The 21,251-nt window shown below is 42.0% G+C and overlaps 2 protein-coding genes across 3 annotated transcripts in view; one reads left to right on the top strand and one right to left on the bottom strand.

Annotated features, from left to right (window-relative positions):
• Positions 1–13,167, top strand: part of HADHB (hydroxyacyl-CoA dehydrogenase trifunctional multienzyme complex subunit beta) — a 60,680-nt gene extending 47,513 nt beyond the window's left edge. For both annotated transcript variants that reach the window (XM_020983923.2, XM_020983922.2), the window contains exons 13-16: positions 3,225–3,312; positions 4,009–4,083; positions 4,713–4,877; positions 8,800–13,167. In XM_020983923.2, coding sequence (XP_020839582.1) covers positions 3,225–3,312; positions 4,009–4,083; positions 4,713–4,877; positions 8,800–8,835 — 364 coding nt within the window. In that variant the 3' untranslated portion in view covers positions 8,836–13,167. The remainder of the gene's footprint in view (positions 1–3,224; positions 3,313–4,008; positions 4,084–4,712; positions 4,878–8,799) is intronic.
• Positions 1–21,251, bottom strand: part of ADGRF3 (adhesion G protein-coupled receptor F3) — a 31,452-nt gene that overhangs the window by 3,263 nt on the left and 6,938 nt on the right. Inside the window, exons 8-13 of the mRNA XM_078149815.1 lie at positions 20,919–21,115; positions 20,549–20,728; positions 18,165–19,544; positions 16,780–16,821; positions 16,643–16,705; positions 15,464–15,522 (exon numbers count right to left, since the gene is read on the bottom strand). Of these exons, the coding sequence (XP_078005941.1) occupies positions 15,481–15,522; positions 16,643–16,705; positions 16,780–16,821; positions 18,165–19,544; positions 20,549–20,728; positions 20,919–21,115 (1,904 nt within the window). The 3' untranslated portion in view covers positions 15,464–15,480. The remainder of the gene's footprint in view (positions 1–15,463; positions 15,523–16,642; positions 16,706–16,779; positions 16,822–18,164; positions 19,545–20,548; positions 20,729–20,918; positions 21,116–21,251) is intronic.

Raw genomic sequence — 21,251 nt, 5'->3', positions numbered from 1 at the left:
GGTTATCCATATAGTATCTAAAAGCCTTTACAACCTGGCTGAAAACTATACACATCATCTCCATTCGTATACTCCATAGACTATAGGCCAAACTGATTTTTTGCTGCTCCTCACATGTGACATTTCCTCTCCAGTCTCTCTGCTTTTGTACATGTTGTTCCCCCATATCTGGAATGAATTCCCTCCTCACCTTTGCCTTTTACAATCCCTATTTTCTTTAAAGTTTAATATACAGTTCACCATGTGTATGAGGCCTTTTCTGTTATCCCTCCCTCCTGGAGGCTGTGTTTGCCTCTCTCCCAAATTGCCTTGTATTTATCTATTTATCTCAAGTGTGAGAGAGAGAGAAAGGGAGAGGGAGAGAAGTCTTCCTCCTGGTGGAATATGAGCTCTTTGAGGGAAGTATCTTTTTCATTTTTGTCTTTGTAACTCTAGCACCTAACATGGTGCTTGATATGTAGGACATATATAATAGGTGCCTGTTTGTTGATTTATTGATTGAATAATAATTCCATATATACGTTTTGGGTGTGTGAGGTGGCAGATCTGTTCTGCCCTGATACTGCCAATTGTAGGGTATCAGACTACCCTGAGGGGTGATCCTATCTCTCAGAGAATACTGCTACTGAAGAAAGAGGGACAGTCCACACCAGCATGGAAGTAAATAGATTTCATGGGGAGAAGCTTACTCACAAGACCGGTCCTTGGTGGCGGGAGAACGGAATGATAGGCCCCCATACCACCCTTAGGCCAGGCTATATAGTATATAGAAACAGAACTAAGAAGCTGTAGTGCCAGGGGTGGCCTATGGTCACCTTCATGGGATAGAGCTGCTTTTTGCTGTTTACATTAACCATGGTGCTACAAGTCATGTTCTTACACCCATGCTTCCACCATATAACTGGGGGAGGAGCAGGGTGGTTTGGTTTTGTGATTTTACCAACATGTAGGAATTCTCTGTCATTGTGGGGAACTCCCCCATTAGTGGAGATTGGTGACTTGTCTATAATTTCTAGCCTTACAGACAAACCTGGGGCATTGAGCGGTTAAGTTATTCGTCCAGGACAGGGGTGGGGAACCTGTGACCTTGAGGCCACATGTGGCCTTCTAGGTCCTTGGGTTCTCAGCCTTTTGACTGAGTCCAGGTTTTATAGAACAAATCTTTTTATCAAGGGGATTTGTTCTGTGAGGTTTGGGTTCAGTCAAAGGACAGCACTTGAGGACCTACAGGGCCACATGTGGCCTCCAGGCTGCAGGTTCCCCATCCCTGGCCCAGGGGTCACACTATTAGGATGTGTTCACTGCCCTCTATATATGTGCATAGCACTTGATAATTTATACTGTTTTTTCACTTATATTATCATCTTTGATCCTTGTGAAGTAGGTAGGATCTTTAATAAAATGTTGGACATTTCCAATGAACTATCAATACAATTCATTAAACAAAACAAAAGTAAATAATTAACCAAAACAAATTCAATACAAGTCATTAAATAAAGCCATACATATGTGTATATATGTGGTGCTTGAAGAAAAATAAGCCTAATTGTACAAAAAGGAGATTCAGCTGGAGACTAATACATTTTTGAAGGAGATGTTGGAGCATTTTTCAAGTATTACTTCTTTATGTATCTCATTTAATTTTTAAATTTACAATTTGTCTTTACTAACCCTTTTCTGAGGCTGAAGAGCCATGACTTGCATGATTTGGGGCTCTAAAGCAAAAGCAGGCAGAGGTGAAGGAAATATCCTTCCTGGGAGCCCATGCAAGAGTAGAAAGTGAAAGAGGAGGAACAGGGCTAAAGAAATGTGGGTAGACACAGGAGAACCTTGTCCTGGGTTGAAATTAACTGACCCAGGAAAGGAGGAGGAGAGCATCAGGGTGTGACAGAGAGAGGGCCAGCCTCCGAGGCAGGAAGGCCCTGCTTTGTGTCTTGCCTCTGTCACATTCTCCCAGGGACCTTGGGGGCAATGCCCTTAGACTAGATGCTGCAGAAAAGGGGCACATGCTCATTGGGAGAGGAAGTACTTCACTGGGAGCTCCCTACATCAGTTCCAGTTTTTAAAGAAAGAAAAGGGAGAGCAGGAAGCGGTGGAAGGAAACAGCAAGGATGATTTTGCCCACATCAAACACCAAATGGCTAATGACAGTCCGGTTGTTTGGGTGGTTCAGGGTAGGGGTGACCTAGAGGAGAAAGGGAGCTGGTATGTGGCCTCCACAACCATTGGTAGGTAGGGGATCTTCTTAAACTGAGTGTTTGGACCACCCTGACTATAAAATGTACAGTTTGGGGATAACATATGATCAGTTGTCTTCCCAAAGCAGCAAGCAGCACAGTAATGGAAGTGTTCACAGATTTCCCCCTTGCACCTCCAGGATTCTAATTGGCAGGCTCAGGTATTATGGTGGGGAACAGAAAAAAGGAGGGGAATGTAATGCCTAATGGAAATCTCGCTGTAACATTTGAGAGGATGTCATGTGAAGTAGATTCTGGACATCATGGAGTTCTGATCACTCAGGTAATAGCAAGTGATAACCATGAGCAACTGTACTAAGCTCTGAGGATACAAATATAAAAGTGAGGAAGTCCCTCCTTCAGAGGGTTTGTATTCTACTCGGGATAGGATGAGGGAAGAGAGCAAACAGCATGTTCACAGATAAGTAGATTTAGAATATATATAAAATAAATAGATTTAGGAGATATGTGTATATATGCATATAATAAAGATATATAAAAAAACAGTGAGGGAGTAGAACATTAACAATTAGAGGAGCAGAATAGACTTCTTATAGGATGTGGCATTTGACCTAAGCTTTGAAGAGACCTAGGAGTCCTGAGAGGTAAGAGCAAATAAGAGCAACTCAAGTGCAAGGAACAGCCTGGGCAAAGGCATGGAGGCAGGAGAAGACTGTTCTACACAAGGAACGACAAGAAACTCAGTTTGGCCAGAACATAGCTTATGTGAGGAGGACTGCTGTATAATCAGCCTTGGAAAACAGGATCGTAGATAGAGACCTGGAAGGGACTTTAGAGGCCATGTAAGTCCAGCCTCCTCATTTTACAGATGAGGAGACTGAGGCACAGAAAGGTGAAGGGATATGCCCATAGTTACAAAGCTGATAAGTATCTTGGGCAGAATTTGAACTGACTTAGTCCAGTGCTTTCCCGCTATACTAAGCTGCCTTTCAAGTTGAAATGTTGACACTATCTTTTTCTTTTCAGGCCAGCGTATGCAACCCCTAAAGTGCTAGAAAAAGCAGGCTTAACATTGAATGATATTGACGTTTTTGAATTTCATGAAGCTTTCTCAGTAAGTCTTTTTCTTTTTCTTTTTATTTATTTTTCTTTTTATTTTTTTGCTTTGGCAATTGGGATTAAATGACTTGCCCAAGGTCACACAACTAGTAAATGTCAAGTCTCTGAGGCTGGATTTGAACTCAAGTCCTCCTGACTCTAAGGCTGGAGGTAGGCCACCTACCTACCCCTCAGTAAGTCTTTTTAAAGAAATGTGATTATATAAAAATGCTGGAAGTACTAATTTTCCTTCTCACTTCCATATTTTTGCTTTTAAACAGGGAAGAGGAGAAGGAATTAGATGAGCCTATGGATCCTGGTTTACCTTTGGTGTAGAATGAAAAAGGCTTTAAACATTGGCTTTATGCCGTACGAACATTTCTTTGTATATGTCTTGGAGACACTTAGCAGTGATTTGCAAAGTGACTAAAAGCAAAAGTAATACACTTGTTTGCTCTCTGAGGCCACTAACCCACTGTATTGGAAGAAATTCAGACAAATGGCCTGAAGAGTGGTGAAAAGCACTTTGGGTTAGAATGCTTCTCAGAACCTTTCACAGAAGCTAAAGTGTTTTCCCCAGAAAAAAGTCAGCATCCTTACCTTTAAAGTCATTTAAAACCATACCAAAAACAATGTTTGGGCCACATTTTGGTTTTAGTAAGATACTTGGCATTAACAAACTTATTCCTTGCTAAATTATTTTTCTTCCTAGAGTCAGATTTTGGCTAACTTCAAAGCGCTGGATTCAGATTGGTTTGCACAAAACTACATGGGTAGGAAATCCAAGGTAAGTTTTGAAATTAAATGTGTGTTTGAGTGTGTTTGAGTTTCTAATGTATGTGAACATTGGAGTAGAATTACATGCAAACACCTATTCAAAGAGAAATTTTCTACTAACTTAAATATATTTTTCTGAGGCCTTATGATAGTTATATTAACTTTCAAATTCTTCAGCAAAAGCACAAAGTCACATTTGTTATATTTTGGTTATTCTTTCTCTTTTTAACTGATGAAAGGTATTTGACCACTGCTTTTCATTAGCTTGATGGTTACCCTAGGAGGTATTTGCTTTACAATAAAGTCATAGAGTCGTACATAAACCTGGAGTTAGAACGGTACCTTAGAGGTCATCTAATCCAAACTCTTTATTTACAAATGAGGAAACAGAACTAAGAGACTTACCCAAGGTCCCACAGGTAGATACTAAGTGATAGACAAAATTCAGACTCTAGGTATGTGACACCACAATCAGCACTCTTTCTACCACACTAACATGACTACCAGTTGATTGTGATGCTTCCAGAGCCCCTTGTAGTCCGTAAATTCCAGGCTTTCCTATTGCTACAAGCCTGGCCAAGCCCCTTTCCCTACATCTGCCTCATGTTATGTTTGTTCTTTTGTTTCTGTGGGCATTAGGTTGGTGCACCTCCTTTGGAGAAGTTTAATACCTGGGGTGGATCCCTGTCTCTTGGACATCCCTTTGGTGCCACTGGTTGTCGTCTGGTTATGGCAGCTGCCAACAGGTTACGGAAAAGCGGTGGTCAGTATGGATTAGTGGCTGCCTGTGCAGCAGGAGGACAGGTAAGTTAGACCAACAGCGCAGGCTCCTCTTAGCATTCATTTCCTTCTATTGGAAAGGAACTGAAAACAGCACCTTCTGGAATGGTTGGCGTCATGGGACACCTCTTCTTTTCAGTTGTGACCATTTCAGAAGGCTTTGTCCTCGCTAAATAGTATTTAGGCAACTGGGAGGTAGAAGAAACCCTTTTTGTGCTCTCTTTTCTCATAAAATTCATCCTGATCTTGTTAGCTTTGTTGTTGTTGAGGCAATTGGGGTTAAGTGACTTGCCCAGGGTCAGGCAGCTGGTAAGTGTCAAGTGTCTAGTCTGAGACGAATTTGAACTCAGGTCCTCCTGACTCCAGGGCTGGTGCTCTGTCCACTTTGCCACCTAGCTGCCCCCTTGTTAGCTATTTCTAAGAAAGGTGCCTTGTCCATAAAACTGCTTCAGAAGATGTAGCATTTTTCTAGAAAATTGAACTTCATCTTAATTGCCTAACTAGAGAATTAATTTGCCTCTGGCTAATTTGTTATTGAGGACATAAATGCAGAGAAAATTGTTTTGTTCTGATGGGTTTCCTACCCTGCTTTACTGACTCACTGCAGAGATGGCCTGGCGAAGACCTTCTTGTGGTAAAAAGAAAAGCTAACTGGATTCCTTGTTTTCTTACTGGCCTGAAAAGATCTTGTTACGTTCTTCTCACTTACAGTAACCTTCCCTGGACAGCAGACTACATTTTTAAAGATTTTAAATTGTTGGATACCCTACCCCCGCCTTGAAAAAAAATTTCTATGTGAGGTTGATAACAGATTTCTGGTAATTGATAGGCAGCAAATGGCTGTTCTTTGTGAATGGTGCATTAAACTAAGGAAGTAAAATTTGTGAAAGCATTTAATGTACATTCCTAATGACTCTGAAAGAGGAGAAATTGCAGATATACCACTGAGTTGGAAACAACATGATTGAAAAGGTCTTTAAACCTGTATAATTTCACCTGAAAAATCAACTAATACTTATACATAAGACTTAAGGGTTTGCAAAATACTTTGCTCACAACAGGCCATTTGAGGTGAGTAGTGGAAATATCATCCCCCCTTGTGCAGATGAAGAAACTGAGTCCCAGAATGGCTAAGTATCTTGCCCATGATCTCAAAGATAGTAAGTGGCAAATGGGAATTCAGACCCAGGTCATTTAACTCTGAATCTTGTGTTTTTCTCCTGTATCATAGACTCCTTTTCAAAACAGTGACTGTTATAGTCACCCTGCATTTTTCAGCATCAATGCTAACCAAAGGAAATTGTGAGGATAGAACGACAATTCTTTGTAAAGAGTACTCCAGATAGATTAACACCTTTGGTAACTGGTGTGTGGTTTTGACCACCTAATATATGTTTAGACCTGTCAGAAGGTTTAAGAAATATAATGCATGATTCTTTCCCACAAGAATCTTACAATATAATGCACATGAAAATTTATGTAACATTACAGATCATGAGAATGAGGGCAGAAAGAGTAGTACAGATGTATTCTGTAGGGGAATCAAAGGTGAGTAAAGACCAGTATGTGCTGGAGTGTTCAAGGAGGGCTACTTAGAGAAGGTGGGACATGATATGGGCTTTAAAGGGTGGGCAGGTTTCGTCTGGGCAAGGGGGGGAAAGAAAGGGAATAACAGGAGAAAAGGCCCTGATGAGGACAGTATGTGACGTATTTGAAGGTTACACTAGGAAAGCTCTGGCTGGAGAAGAGGGTTTGTGATAAGATATGGTGAAAAGATAGGTAGAGCAAGGCCAGGTGGTGGAGAGCCTTAAAATCTCAGACTCAGAAGTGTGGACTTTTTTAATAGGGATTAGGGAACCAATAAAGACTTTTGAACAGAAGAGCTACTTGAAGAAAAGAGTGTTCTAGTTGTATTACTCTAACAGTGGTATGCAGAATGTATTGGAAAGGGGAGAACCTGAGAGCAGAGAAACTAGGTACTCTGTTGCAATAATATAGTCATGAGCCTTGACATGGGGTATTGTCAGCGGGGATTTAAAAGAAGGGATAAGTGAGAAAGGCTGAGAAAGAAATTTGGATAATATTTGGTGATGATTACCCATGAATGTCAAGGGAGAAAAAGGAATTAAGATTCTGAGATTTGGAACATAGAGGCCTTGAATGACGTTAAAATTAAAAATAGGGTGTGGAGAACCTACTAGACGATAGAGATTGGTTTTTTGCACTTGTGAGTTTCAGATGATGGCACATCCGTATGGAAATGTTTAGTAGGCATTTGGAAATGTGCAACTGGAGCTTAGGAAACAGGTCCAAGGGTAGAGAGATTCATTCACTACTTATAGAGTGCCTACTGTGAGGAAGGTACTGTGTAAGGCGTGGTGAGATACACATTTGGGGGTGTGCATGGAGGAAATATTTGAAACAAAGTGTCACTGAGAATATAAAGACCAAAGAAGGCTAATAATTATGATTTGGAGAATATCTGCATTTTAGGGTGTAGAAAGAGAGGTGCTAGGCTAAGAAAGAATGATAGGAAGGAAGAAAGGTAGGAAGACAGAACCAGGTGAGTAGATGATAATGGAGTGTAAAGGAGAGATTTTCCAGAGTAAGGATGATAATCAGTTACGGATTACTGAAGACAAAGCCTGAGAAAAAGCCACTGAATCTTGTATTGATCTTAAAGATAATTATTTCAGGAGTGATGGTATCAAAAACCAGATTTTATTGTTAAGGAATGGATGGGTGGTGAGGCTGTGGAGATAACAGGTATAGGCTTTCAGTCCAAGAAGTTTGGCAGTGAATGGAAAAGAAGACAAGTAGGCTGTGTGGCAGTAGGGTTAAGCAAAGGACTTTCAGTGGCAGTTTTTTTTCTTGGGCCAGGGTATGGGAGATGGTGACCTATTCATGTCTGAAGATAGACTCTAGGTCCTCAGGTGCAGCCCTTTGACTGAATCCAAACTTCACAAAACAAAACTCCTTAATAAAAGGACGTGTTCTGTAAAACTTGGACTCAGTCAAAAGGCTGCACCCAAAGACCCAAGGCTACAGATCCCCCACCCCTGGCTTTCAGGTTTTACTACAAGATCCACAAAATTTCTTCAGAATGTTAAGGAGAAGCTTTCTTAAAGCCACAGAGGAATCTAGGTGACTAATCCTCAGTCAGTATCCATCCTCTGGGGCTCTAGGGTCACAGCTCTAGAACTGGAAGGGACTTCAAAAGGTCCTCTGGTCACTAGAAAGCCGTTGGTGACCCTGCCGCTACAGATGGACTAACTGATGTATGATTGTCTCAAAGATGGACGGACTGTAAGATTTCTTGCAACCTAATCCTGAACAACCAATTGCCTTCACGTGCCTTAGATAGACTTGAGGCTATTCAAACAGAGAAGCTTGGGGCAGCTAGGTGATGCAGTCGATAGAACACCAGCCCTGGAGTAGGATTACCTGAGTTCTAATCCATCCTCAGACACTTGACACTAACTGTGTGACCCTAGGCAAGTCACTTAACCTCAAGTGCCTCACCAAAAAAAAAAAAGAAAAAGAAAACAAACAGAGAAGCTCTTTGGTGTACTGGCTAGATTCCTTTCCCTTCACTGCCTTCATTGGCAGTGAGATAGCTCAGTGGATAGAGTGCTGGACCCAGAATCAGGAAGACCTGAGTTCAAATGCAGCCTCTGATGCTGGGCAAGTCACTTAACCTCTGCCTACCTCAGTTTCCTCAACTGTAAAATGAGGATAATGATAACACCTAACTTCCAAGGTTGTTGTGTGTTGCAAATGAAATAATGTTTGTAAAGTGTGTAGCACAGTGCCTAGCACATAGTAGGTGCTATATAAAAATGCTAGCTATTTATTAATATGTGATTATTGATAATATAAGTGATAATAATAGTAATAATAACAATTATATAACTGTTACTTGACAACACTCCTTTCTTCTTTTCAGGGCCATGCTATGGTTGTGGAAGCTTACCCCAAGTAAGAGGACTAGAGAGTCCCTGAAGGATCTGTGAGAGTCCTGTGCTAGGCAATGCCATTTCAGCGCACTAATACAAAGTCATCTATACTTGTGTGCCTCTCTTAGGAAAGCAAGATTTATAGCCTTTTGTTAAATATCTCCTAATTAAGCCTCATGAGTGTTCTGAGCTGTTCAGTTATCATGGCTTGTAACTCTTTCAAGGATTTCTTAACCTGACAATATAATGCTTCCAAAGAGATCTTTTTTCCTTTTTAAAATTCTTTTTGTCAGTTTCATTAGAAACTAAACGAGTGGTTGTAATTTTAGGGAATAGATAACTAAGATTTGAAATCATCTGTGTTACATTCTCAAAATCTCTTTCAGAATTTTATTTTGCTAATAACATACAGGTAAATATGGTTCCATTCTAAATAAAATTTTACAAACCAAGTACCTACTCTAATTTAATAATGAAAGGATGATGTAAAGTCTAAACTGCACTGAGAAACATCAGTGAATGTTTAAATATGGAAACATCATCCCTGTTTGCCCAACTTAATAAACTAAGGAAGTATTAGAGATTGGATGCTTTTTTATAGGGTATGTGTTGGGGTGTAGGTGTGTGGTTCTTGTTAAGTATAATCATGTCTCTAGTTAACTAATAGGCATCTCCTGTTCATTTAAATCAACCATAAGAATCAGAGGAGTAAGCACCAGTGGTTTCTTCTAAGCAGTTTGCTTATGGATTTTTAGCCTAAAGTAAAATAATTTCACCCTTTAAGACAGAGGTATCTTGGCCAAATGTTTAATGAAATGTTGGAAAACTCTGAACTTGGACCGATATTCCTGAGATCCTCTGGCCTATTTTTCCTTTTTAATACACTAAAGAAAAAGTGCTTTGAGAAAGGAAACTGCTCTGCTGCCTTTTAGTTTGTCTTGGTAAGATCCTAGTGGTTGGCAGTCAAGATTATCCACCAGGTAGGCTGGGCAGAGTGGGTCATTCCGACCACATCCTTTACCTGGGGCCTTGTTCGCATGCTTCTTTCTACATATGAGATTTTTAGGTTGAAAAGCATTCTATAAATAGAATAAAAATATAAAAGGAGCACAAATTACCATTTTTATTGGGGCATATGTCTTCTTCAAAAGTTAACTTTCATAGAGTTCCAAAGTTGAAAAAGAACTTTAAATCCGACTCTACCGGCCCTCTGTGTTTATGTAGGAATGTAACAGATGTATTCCTGCCAGGTGTTTGACTTCCATCTCTGTTGTGACCTTTGCAGGGAACTCACTCAGGTTAGTTATGGGATTTTTTTTTCCCCACAAAGTTAAGTTCTACTACTTACCAGCTTTAATTATACCTGTCTTGCACAACTAGGTATTTGGAATAGTACTTTTATTTCTAAACTTGCTTCACTCAGGGTTCAAAGGGTGGCCCCTCATTCTCATTATCACTTAATCAGTTGACAGGTTTATGTTCATGTTATGTATGATTTTATGAGCTTTGGTTCTGTCTCCCTCTTAATTAGTCATTTTTCCAAACTAAAGAACCCTAGTCTTTTTGATCAGTCCTCATACGTCAGTCTCCCGATCAGCTTGTCAATTTTATTTGCTTCTCTCCAGATGTTTCTCCAGGTCCCATCATATTTCACCAGAGGCGTGGCACTTTACAGTGACATCTAACTTTTCCTTGGGCAGTAAGAGTTATCCCCAAGCCTTTCAGTCTGTATCCATTGTTCATTTAGGGGTCTGAGCCTGGACTATTAAGCTTTAATACGTCCCACCTCTTCTGCTTAACTATCCACGTGACTGTGGCCAAGTCAGTAACTTTTCAGAGCTTCAGTCTCCTTGTATGTGAAATGAGAGGGCTGAAGTAGATGACTGCTGAGGCCCCTTCCACCTCTAAGTCTACACTCCTGAGTCACGTCATCTCCTAGTGGCACAGGCAACTGTAAGGCTAAGCAGCAGCCATGGTGTCAGTCTGTGTCAGCAGAGGGAGTTGTTTCCCCATACCAATGAAATCTAACATCTAGACAGAAATCAAAATGTTCTTGGTAGGAAGGGAAGAAGACTTGAGAGGAAATGGAAGAAGAAAACTTCTGGAGATGGAAATTAAAAAAAATTCTGAAAAGAAGTGAGCCATTTTTAGGGAAAAAGAGAATTTAAATCAATCATCACTCCAATGTTTATAGCAAAGTGCCAACTTTTGTAGCCAAGGATCAACTTCTTCCAGAAACTTGTAAGGGAGTATCCTTAGTACAATAGTAATTCTCCCTAGGCAGAAATTCCAAAACCTCATGTTCTAAAACCTCAGATAGTAACTTCTATCAGTATGTCTAACTCTTATGTATGACTGTTAAATAGATGCATTAAGCCAACCTGTGGTGCTCAACGCATATTCATTCATTCTGCTGCTGTACTTAAAACATTCAAATATTCAGTTTAGCCGATGAGGGAATCCCAACCAGGCATTGTCCTTCTTGATTGTCTGTGAAGTCTAAAGCTAGGAGTTCACTTAGGCTTTCTGCCCACCCTCTGCCCCCACTTCTGTGAGCATGGTTTGGACTATGACCAATCCAGTACTGCCAAAGACTGTAGAAAGACTATATGTTAAAACACTTAACTCTGAATGACCTTGTGAGAACCCTCAGCCAGAGGCAGTGGGGTGCTGAGCCACCTCCAGCTAGCTCGCCACTGATAGTTGTATTTTCAAGGTGAGCATTTACACTTTGGAACTCAGAAAATGCTATACAATCAGGACTTGATCTGTTGTTCTGCTGATTGTCTAGAATTAAGTGATGGAGAAAATATCGGTAATGCGGGTTACACTAAAAGGGTGTTTGGGGCACATTGTTTTTCTGGAGAGCTGGTTGTTAAACATCTACCAGCACCCTCTTGGCTCAGAAATCTTTGGTTTATGTGACAGTTGGTCTTAAGATACCATTTAAATAGACTGCATCTCCAGAAACCAGACTTGAGTTGTAAGGCAACAGGGCTGAAATCTTAGCTGAGGACTGCCTAAGAGATAATTAACTATAGATAAGACAGCACCCACCCTACAGAACCATGCAAATAGTGTTAGGTTATCTCATTGCTATAGGTCAGTGACTGTCCAGCTAAAACAGAAATGTGGACCACTGAACTGTACATAAACATCCCTGTTGACTGCATACTGACCTAGAAAACCACATAGTGACATTATCCACGTTCTATTGTGTTTTTAATTTGTTAAATATTTCCCAGTTACATTTTAACCTTGTTCAGGCTGCTGACTACATGTTTGACATCTCTGCTAAAGTTGCGGTATAGCAGCAGTAAATGGTTTTTCAGTTTCAGGTGGTTAGTATCTTTGTTTTGCTCTAGCCTTTCAAGCTTCCTGATAAATGTTTTTGGGATTCATAGAGCTAGTCTTATTATTTACAATATCAGAAACCTATATGGTAATTAATAAATGAAAATAATAATTCTAGTTTCTGATTTCTCAAAATTTCTCCTAGGTTTTTTTTTAAGACCTGTAAAATAATTTTCAATACCCTTTGAACGATGTTAGTCATCTAAGTTGTGGAACCAAAAGTGAGCAAAAGCACCATTGTAGGGGCCCCATGTCTTTTGTCTATTGGGTTACATGACAGAAGATATATAAAATGGGTCAAGTAAAAAATAGTGGGTTTTGCTGGAAAGGTTTGTACTGGTTACATGTAGTTTTTGGGGAAAAAGAATGGGAGTATGTATACTCAGATATACACAATGTAAATCTGTTATTTGTTGTTTGCAAACTGAGGGTTGAAAGTGGTGGGGCTGACTGTTAGGACTGGATGGATGACTAGATTGTCAACAGGACAGAAAGGAACAGAGGGTCTATATAAGACAGTACCCTCCATTTGCAAGATGTTCTAATCCATGTGCAGATATTTCTGGGGCCCCATTTCTAGGGCTTTTCAGCAAATCATTAAAAGCTGTAAATAAATTTCCCTGGGGAAAAAAGTGTTTCCCCTAACAATAAGATCCCTCTTTATGTAAAAGGGTAAGATTATTCTGGATTATCCCCAGCCTTGTCCCTTTCCACGTAGCTCACTCTAAAAAATGCTTCTTCCAGAACACCATTCTGCACCTCATGGATTATAGCTCCCTCGCATCTGAGAATCCACGAGGACTTTTACAAAAATCACGTCAGTCTGTAGGGAAGAATGTTGCATATAGTGTCAGAGGAGATCACTATATCCCATGTTTTCCCTTAAGTCTTTTCCTTTGTTACAAGATAAGAGTCCCTGTAGTGCCTGGTGCCTTTTATCCATTGGGATGCATAATGGAGGACAAATAAAGTGAATAAAATAAAAATTGTGATTTTGCTGGAAAGGTTTGCACTGGTTACATATTTTTTGTGGGGGAGGGGGAGAAGAATTGGAGTGTATGTGCCCAGTCACACAATATAAATCTACTGATCCACCTGTTGGTTTCAAACTGTGGAGGGATGGGGCAGTAAAGAAGGAGGTTAAATGATGTAAAAACAAAATCCACAAATAAAACTATTTTTTTTAAAGAAGTTATGCCAGTCCCACATCAGGATCCAACTTTCTGTTGTCCTCTTTTTAAGTTTTTTATAATTTCACTCTTAATACTCTTAATATAGTCACTCTTCATACCTCCTACAGGTATTTAAAATTTTATTTTTTATATTTATAAGCTGTGCTCATAAAATTTGGTTTCTGTTCTGCAACTTGTATATATTTAATACATGAAACATCTGTAAAGCTTCCATTTTTAAAAAGAGGTCTAAAGGCAAGTTTGAAGTTGCTGATTTCATTTTTTTGGAATGGCAAAAAGAAACAGTAAATCAGCCACATGTACCAGCAGTGTGTGTGAGAACAGAATCTCGGTCAGGCCAAATCTCTTCAAAACTGGAATAGAAAAAGAAATCAGCTCACTAGCTATTTGGAGGAAAGATTGAAGCCATAATTTTGCTAATAATTTACACATATATCTAGATAGTTGCATCAGTTAAAATAGGCAGCAGCAGCTTGACTAACTGTTTTTGGACTTTGTGGTCTGTTGCTGTGAATTTTATGGCAGGGAAGACCTGTTTACTAAGGCTTTAGCTATATCAACCCATGAAATTCTGATACAACCTGGAAAGCTTCTGAGAGTGGCTAATTGTAATGGAAACTTTCTTGAAGGCTTCATTTCCAGACTCTTCCCACTCACAGAAGTTGAGGATAAGACTTAAGACCAAAATCAGAATCTGATTCCTGCAAAACTCAGTTCAAGTGCCATGTCCTACAGGTACTCTAGACTGATTCCCCAGGAATTGGTGCTCCTACCCATTTTTTAAAGTACATTGCTATGTATTTAATTTTCTGTGTGTACCTTTTTTCCTACCAGTAGAATGTAATCACCTTGAGAACAGGGGCCAAATATTTAGTTTTTGTCTAGCACAAAGCCTGACACTGTAGGAATTTAATAAATGCCTGTTGCTGCAGAAAATGAACCTCCCTCCTCTCTTTGCAGAAGTGGAAGACTAAGGTTGTGGAATACTATAGATACTGTTAGACACTGTTGCTGAACTGTTTTTTTTTTCTCTCTATTTTGTTGAGTTGTTTTCAGTTGTGTCCGACTCTTTGTGACCCTATTCAGGATTTTCCCGGCAAAGATACTGGAGTGGTTTGCCATTTCCTTCTCCAGCTCATTTTACAGATGAGAAAACTAAGGCAAATGGGGTTATGTTACTTGTCTTGGGTCACACAGCTAGTGTCTGAGGCCAGATTTGAATTCAGGAAGATGAGTCTTCCTAACTCCAGGTCCTCTGGGTTCAAGTTTACCTCTGATATAGATTGGCTGTGTGACTAGACCACTCTCTTAGCAGGTGTAGTTCTGCAACTATTTGGTAGCAGTTTGTTCATCCAAAGTTCCTTATATCAATGAAAAGACAGGTCTAATCCTGAGATTAATTTTCTATTTTTATGTTATTTTTTATTTCTGAATATATTCCTCCTACTTGCCCCTAATCAGTGAGCTATCTCTTTTAACAAAGATTGAAAAAGGTCCAGCACAGGGGATAGACAGCTGGGCTTGGAATCAGGAAGACTAATTTTCCTGAATTCAAACTTGTCCTCGGACACTTACTAGGTGTGTGTGTAATCCTGGGCAAGTCACTTAACTTTGCCTCAGTTTCCTCATTTGTAAACTGAGCTGGAGAAAGAAATGGTAAACCACTACAGTATCTTTGCCAAGAAAATCCCAAATGGGGTCACAGAGAGTCAGACACAAGTGAACAACAAAAAAGGTAATTTTGCTTAGGGCCTCCCAGGATAATTTATGGAAGCCATGAGGCTTTTGTAACATAAGGAAGGATTTTTAGAGGGAATTCATGTCCTAGCCACATGATCCCACTGTCTTCTCCCAAGACAAGAGCTGGAGGTGCTCTAGTTGCCAGCAGCCTAAATGCTGTGATAGGCCCAGCCACTCCTTTGTAGAAGAGGTCACCCAGGAAAAGCCTGTGTTCTCTTATGTAAAGGGTTTTTTGCCCCTCTGGTGTGAGTGCTGACCTCGGTCAGAGGGCCACATTTGTTCAAGCTGAAAAGTTCCTCTCTGTCCCCAAACCACCTTTCTGAAGCCCTTGTCTCATGTAGTCCCCAAGAAAGAGTTTAATTCGTACCTAGCATTCTCTGGTCTTCATTTGCTGGATTCCAAGTCATTCATACCATTTGTGGCCTGCTGTGGAGCAAAGGAACACAATTACTGAGAGAGGTTTGCCTGGTTAGCTGTCCCCATACACAGAGGAGTCTATGTACCTACCCTCTTTTTCTTTTGCTGCAGAGGTCTCTAAAGCATTGTTCTCAAGCACATCCAGAATAATTTACATCTTTTCTAGTTCTATAGTTTGCAAAGCCCTGTCTACACCTATACATCTTTGTGTGCCTATACCACCTACTTACCCCAAAGGGTAGCTTGGGGGGAAAGAGGCCCAGAAGAGTGATGTGAACCTGAGTCATAATCAGGAATCCAGATATTCTGACTCTCTAATTTTCACCTTATTCTTTGGATAATAAATGGAATCTTATGCACTTATCAAGAAGAAGACAAGATTTGTGATTTTTTGAGGTAGGTGTCGAAAGGCTTTCCCATGCAAATCACAATCCTTCCATGCCATAGTGCTATTTTCAGAAGTTGTGACCAAAAGCACCAACCACCTGGTGGCCAGCCTTCTGTGGATGATCGTCCTCACCCTTAGTCTGCTTCTTACCTGAAGCCTTTCCACATTTAGTAGGACCTACCAGAGTCGACCCAGGGTCTTTGCCTCCAGGAAACATCAAAGTGGTACTTAAATAGGCCTGGGCTACTGATTTCACTGGTATAGGGAACTCTCAGATGAGGAAACTCCATTACAATCCACATGGGTTGACACCTTCTCTGCCTCTTCCTGAGTTTCCCAGAGCACTGGGAGGTTGAGTGGTTTGCCCAGACTCATCCAGCCACTATGCTTCAGAAGCCAGACTTGAACCCAAGTTCCTGGCTCTGAGGCAAGCTGACTCTCCACTAAGCTACACTGCTTGTTCTCCTCTCCCCCCCCCCCGCTTTTTTTTTGGACACAGTCAGGGTTAGGTGACTTGCCCAAGATCACACAGCTAATAAGTGCCTGAGCTGGATTTGAAATCGGGTCCTTCTGACTTCAGGGCCAGTGCACACTGCTTCTTTATATGTGTGTTAAATAAAAGCATCATTTTGAAGGAAGTATCCTAAACCTAGCCCACAGAATTTGAACTTGGGCCCTAACTCTACCTCCTGGCTTGTCTAGGGACTGTCTCTGCTGGGGAGGGGGATGCTGCCAACTCACCAGGGAGACAGTGGAGACAGCAGGCACAATACAGCAGAAGTGTTTGAGTAATGCTTCCTGTACCTGCAAAGGAAAGAGAAGCGCGTGTTGGTAGGACTGGCATGTCCTTATGGCCCAGAGGGTGGGCAAGCACTCACCTTCTTATCCATAAGACAGCCGAAGAGTAGGATGAAGATCCCCTGAGAGTAGAGACAGGGGAAATGCACTGGTGAGGACCCTCCTCTTAGGAAGAGGGTATGAATACAAAATTTGCCCAGTGAGCAGAATTGCCTACTACACCTTTTTATTTTTTTGCCACTGATTGGAAATCCTGTCATTTCGTCTTTCCCTGGTTGTCCTCCCATACACCTAACCTCTGTCCCACCTGCCTAAATCAAGCCCGAAGACGCCTCCACTGGAATATTTGTCTAGCTTAGTCCTGTGTCATATAGAGAAAATTACTGGCAACTTCATAGTCTTTATTTTGAATATTGTTGTATCCGTATTCTTCTTTCAGTACTTCATGAGAGATCCACGGGCACGAATCTCCAGTAATGCAGATGACAACCCCTCCACACCTTAGTGGGTGTTATTCATGAGTTACTGTGACCAAAATAATTCAAAACCTGGTATCCAACTTCGCGGTGATTTAGCTAAGCTCATCTTCAGATGACAGTTCATCTCCTGAAATATATTGGAAGCCTTTCCAGCTTGAACTCTGCCATTGAGCCCAGAAGCACCCTCACATTCTGCCTCAGATGCTTACTGTCTATGTCATCTTGGGCAAATCACCTTATTAATCTGTGTCCTCATCTGTAAAATGAGAGGGTTGAGCTGGATACTAGCCCGAGGTCCCTTTAACTCTATGATCCTATAACAAATTATCCTATGATTCACCGTATCATGAGTCACTGGAGTAGGTCTTTAGTGAAGGTATATTTATGTAGGGCATAGCAAAAGAATCTGAAGTACTGACAATTTTAGGGGGGTTAGAAATTATCTTCTTTGGTATCTGGAACTGAGTAAGTGCTTAAGTAAATGTTAATGCAAATGCTAATCATCATCTCATTCACACCTCCTTCAATATCCCCAAGGAAGGGATTATTATTCTTGCTCTTTTGTAGATGGGGAAAGTGATTCAAAGGAGGGAAGGAACCAACCTTGACTACAATAAATCTGGGGATAGAGCCCAGCTGTAATGGTTCCTAGGACTCTGCCCTTATGGCAAGCTCCCTAGAGAGCACTATCTAAAGTTAGAATCTCCTCAGCTGTGTGACCGTGGGCAAGTCACTTAATCCCATTGCCTAGCCAAAAAATAAAAAATAAAATAAAATAAAATTGGAATCTCTGAACTTACAGTTCCTTGGGAATCTTACCAGGTAGGGGAAAGGAGGGAAGAAGGAAAGAGGGATTAAAACTGAAGCTAGGAAGCTGATTAGTGCCAAGCAAATGGGCCATGGAAAAATGATTGCTATCAACTAGTTAAGCATCACTTTGCCGGGTGGTCATGGGCAATAAGAATAACCAGGACTTTGTCACCTACCTGGGAGGTATTAAGAACTGTGAACAGGTAGTGAGGGATCTCGTTGCCTCCGTCCATCAAAGTGGCCAAGCCCAGCACCCAAGTCAGACCGAAGATGGGCATAAGGATGAACAGTGCCTTGATCACACCCACAAGGGCCTGCCGCTTCTCAATCTGGGGCCCCTCAGACAATGAGGGCCTCAGCAGTTTCACCACAGCCATCGCCAGCACCAGCCAGTTTACCCCTACGATGACTATCACTGGCCCCACAAAAGTATAGATTGCTCCACCCTTCCCATCCAACCAGCATGCATCCTCCCTCAAATATTGTCCCTCAGGGAGGTACAGGCCCAACGTTGTACCTGCGAACACCAACGGGCACAGGTAGCCCAAGAGAAACATGATGGGTAGTACATAGTGTTTAGACAGCTGGTGAAAGACGAAGAGAAGCTGATGAGCTAGCACCAGGGCTTGGGCCAGCATCCAGAAGAAAGCAGCTAAGTAGAAAAAATGGGGAAAGAAGGCAGCAGCTAGGCAAAGCGGGCTGTGGGGGCCTACGGGTAACAGTGATGTCCCAAGAAAGAAGGTGTCAGCAGCAAGCAAGCAGAGTACCACATTGAGTAAGGCCACGTGTCGAAAGTAAGATATCTTATTCTGGACTACAGCCCTCCATACAACTCTGTATACTCCCAGGCATAACAGCAGTGACAATATTGAGGCCCCCAAGCCCACTTGGCTGAGCAATGTCAAAGTTGGGTTGTCTGGGACAGAATGGCGGGACATAAGGACAGAAAAGGAGGTTAAGTGCAAGCAGATACACTGAGTGGTGCTGCTGGTGTCACCCACTCTGGCCTCACAGCCCTCCTTTGACCAAGCGCCTGCACCCTGGAAGAGGTTGTGGTCCCAGAAGACACAAGTGGGAGTACCCTCTGTACCCACAAAATCCATAATGATCTCCACTTTGGTTACAGTCTGATTACCGTCTTTGATGGAGTTGGAGAGAACCAAGTCAGGAGTGGTATAGAGTAAGTCACTTAACCCCTGCCCATAGTTCATGGGTAGGATATGGCCCAATTTATTCAGTACCGTACTGGTGATACTGACACGGCCAGTCTCCCAAGCCAGTTGCGCCAGTGCATGGTGGGGGATTTTTGCCCTGATGGGGGTATGAGTGAATGAGACACTGTAGTCCTCTGGGGTCATAGGTCCAAGAAGCTGAGTCTGTAGTTGCACATTGGGCAAGGTGAGATAGAAGGGGTGGTCACTGGAACACAGGCTTTGACCCAGGCTCTCCACACTCTGCAGGATTGCTGAACTCACTGAGGGCACCTGGGCCTGGGCTGGGACCCAGATAGTATTGGGATCCAACTCCAAGAGGTCATTTGTGGCCATCAGAAAATCCTGCAGCCATCCAACACAGAGATCAGCCCCAGTTGGAGAGAGAGCCCATGGACTCCGCCCGGAGTGTGCAACTTTTCTTGGGTCCCTCTCCCCAAAGAAAATCAAAAGTAGAGAAAGGACAGATGTGTGCAAGAGGAAGTCAGCTAAGTCAGCTATCCAGCAAGTTACACAAGGCATTTACTGTCATACACTGGTTATAGAGTCTACTTCCAAGTCCCATCTACAGGCTAGACATCCCATTGCTTGACATCTCTTGTGTCATTTTCAAAGGGTCTCTCTTCTGCTCCCTCCCTCCTGACATATCCTAGGGTCTGTGGAATCAATAATTATGCATAGGGGTCAATGGTATGAGTCAACATCTGCATGAATATGCATGAATTGGGGGAAGAGTGTCTATGTACGTACATGTGATATATATGTATTTGTGTGTGTTCTTATGTGTTATAAGTTTCATAGATTCTGTTTACTTTTGTGCCATGTATGCATGTGCCATGAGTGTGCATGATCAGCTGGATAATTCCTGACATGTACATATATATCTCTGCCCTATGCATATCCATTTGATCCTGTATGATTACAATTGTACATGCATGTATACTGGCACGTGTGAGTAAATTTGTATATCTTCTTTTATGTGTTTGTGAGGGTCCATGTTCATGTGTCTACATATGGAAATGAACACCTACATATCTTTGTGTCCATGCACATGCGGCAGAGACCTCAGCCCTCCTAGCTTTCATCCAGTTCTACCTCTCCAGAACATCATGTCCCCCATCCCCAGCTCAGAAGCACTGTTGCAGGTGTGTTGCAAGAAAATGGGCAGGCCAGAAGACACACATGGGTTACTAGGAAGAACTAGTACCTACAAGCCCGAGGGCTTGCCCAAAAGGACAGAGATTGCCAAGAGGAGGCAAAAAAAACCAGACAAAACAAACAACTAGTCCTACAGCATTTCTCCCACCTGCTGACCCCTTGGGTGCTGGGACTCCTGAGATTGTGCTCACCTCCAAGGCCTTGCGGTTAAGTTCTATGTGGTCCCTGGTCACCACCTGGGCCAAGATCTTCACAGTACCCAACAGTGCTAACAAGTCAGAAGGGGAACTCACAGCTGCTACCTCCTTCCGCAAATGTGCTATGAGCAGCGGCACCTTCCTCCTTGGCTCACCTTGGCCTGCCAACAGCAGCTGCATCAGAAAAAAGGAAAGGGACCTCAGGGGAAGGGAGAGAAAGCACTGGGGAAGGGTCTTGGCATAAAGACTCTGAAAACAAGCTCCCTAGGTCCTATGCCTCTCTCTCTGCACAGTCGTACACCTCTTGACTCAGGAGGCGGATTTAGCTTAGCCTAGGACATTAAAAGTGCTTCAAAAGATTCACCTGGGCTCTGTGAAACAAGGCCACTAGCCTCACATCAGTGCAGCTGCTGCTGATGGGTCCCCAGTTGCCTTTGGCCCCACAGTGCCTCTCCACCATTCCCATCCTGTTCAAAGGACATGGGATCTGGGCCACATATCCAGCTTTAGTGACCTTCCAGTCACCGCCCAAAGAGTCCTGGGGACAAGTAGTATCTCCATCTGAAGGGATAAACACAACACATTCAGTGGTTTTACAAGAGCTCTTTCTTCTTCTTGGTGGTGAAATTTCCTACAATTGGGTCTAAGTCTAAATCCCATGCACTTGAGCAAGGAGTATCTTTGAGCAATTCTAAGT

Source organism: Phascolarctos cinereus, unplaced genomic scaffold (assembly GCF_003287225.1).
Source record: "Phascolarctos cinereus isolate Bilbo 61053 unplaced genomic scaffold, phaCin_HiC Scaffold_2;HRSCAF=192, whole genome shotgun sequence".
NCBI lineage: Eukaryota > Metazoa > Chordata > Mammalia > Diprotodontia > Phascolarctidae > Phascolarctos > Phascolarctos cinereus.
This window is presented reverse-complemented; position numbering and strand designations above follow the sequence as displayed.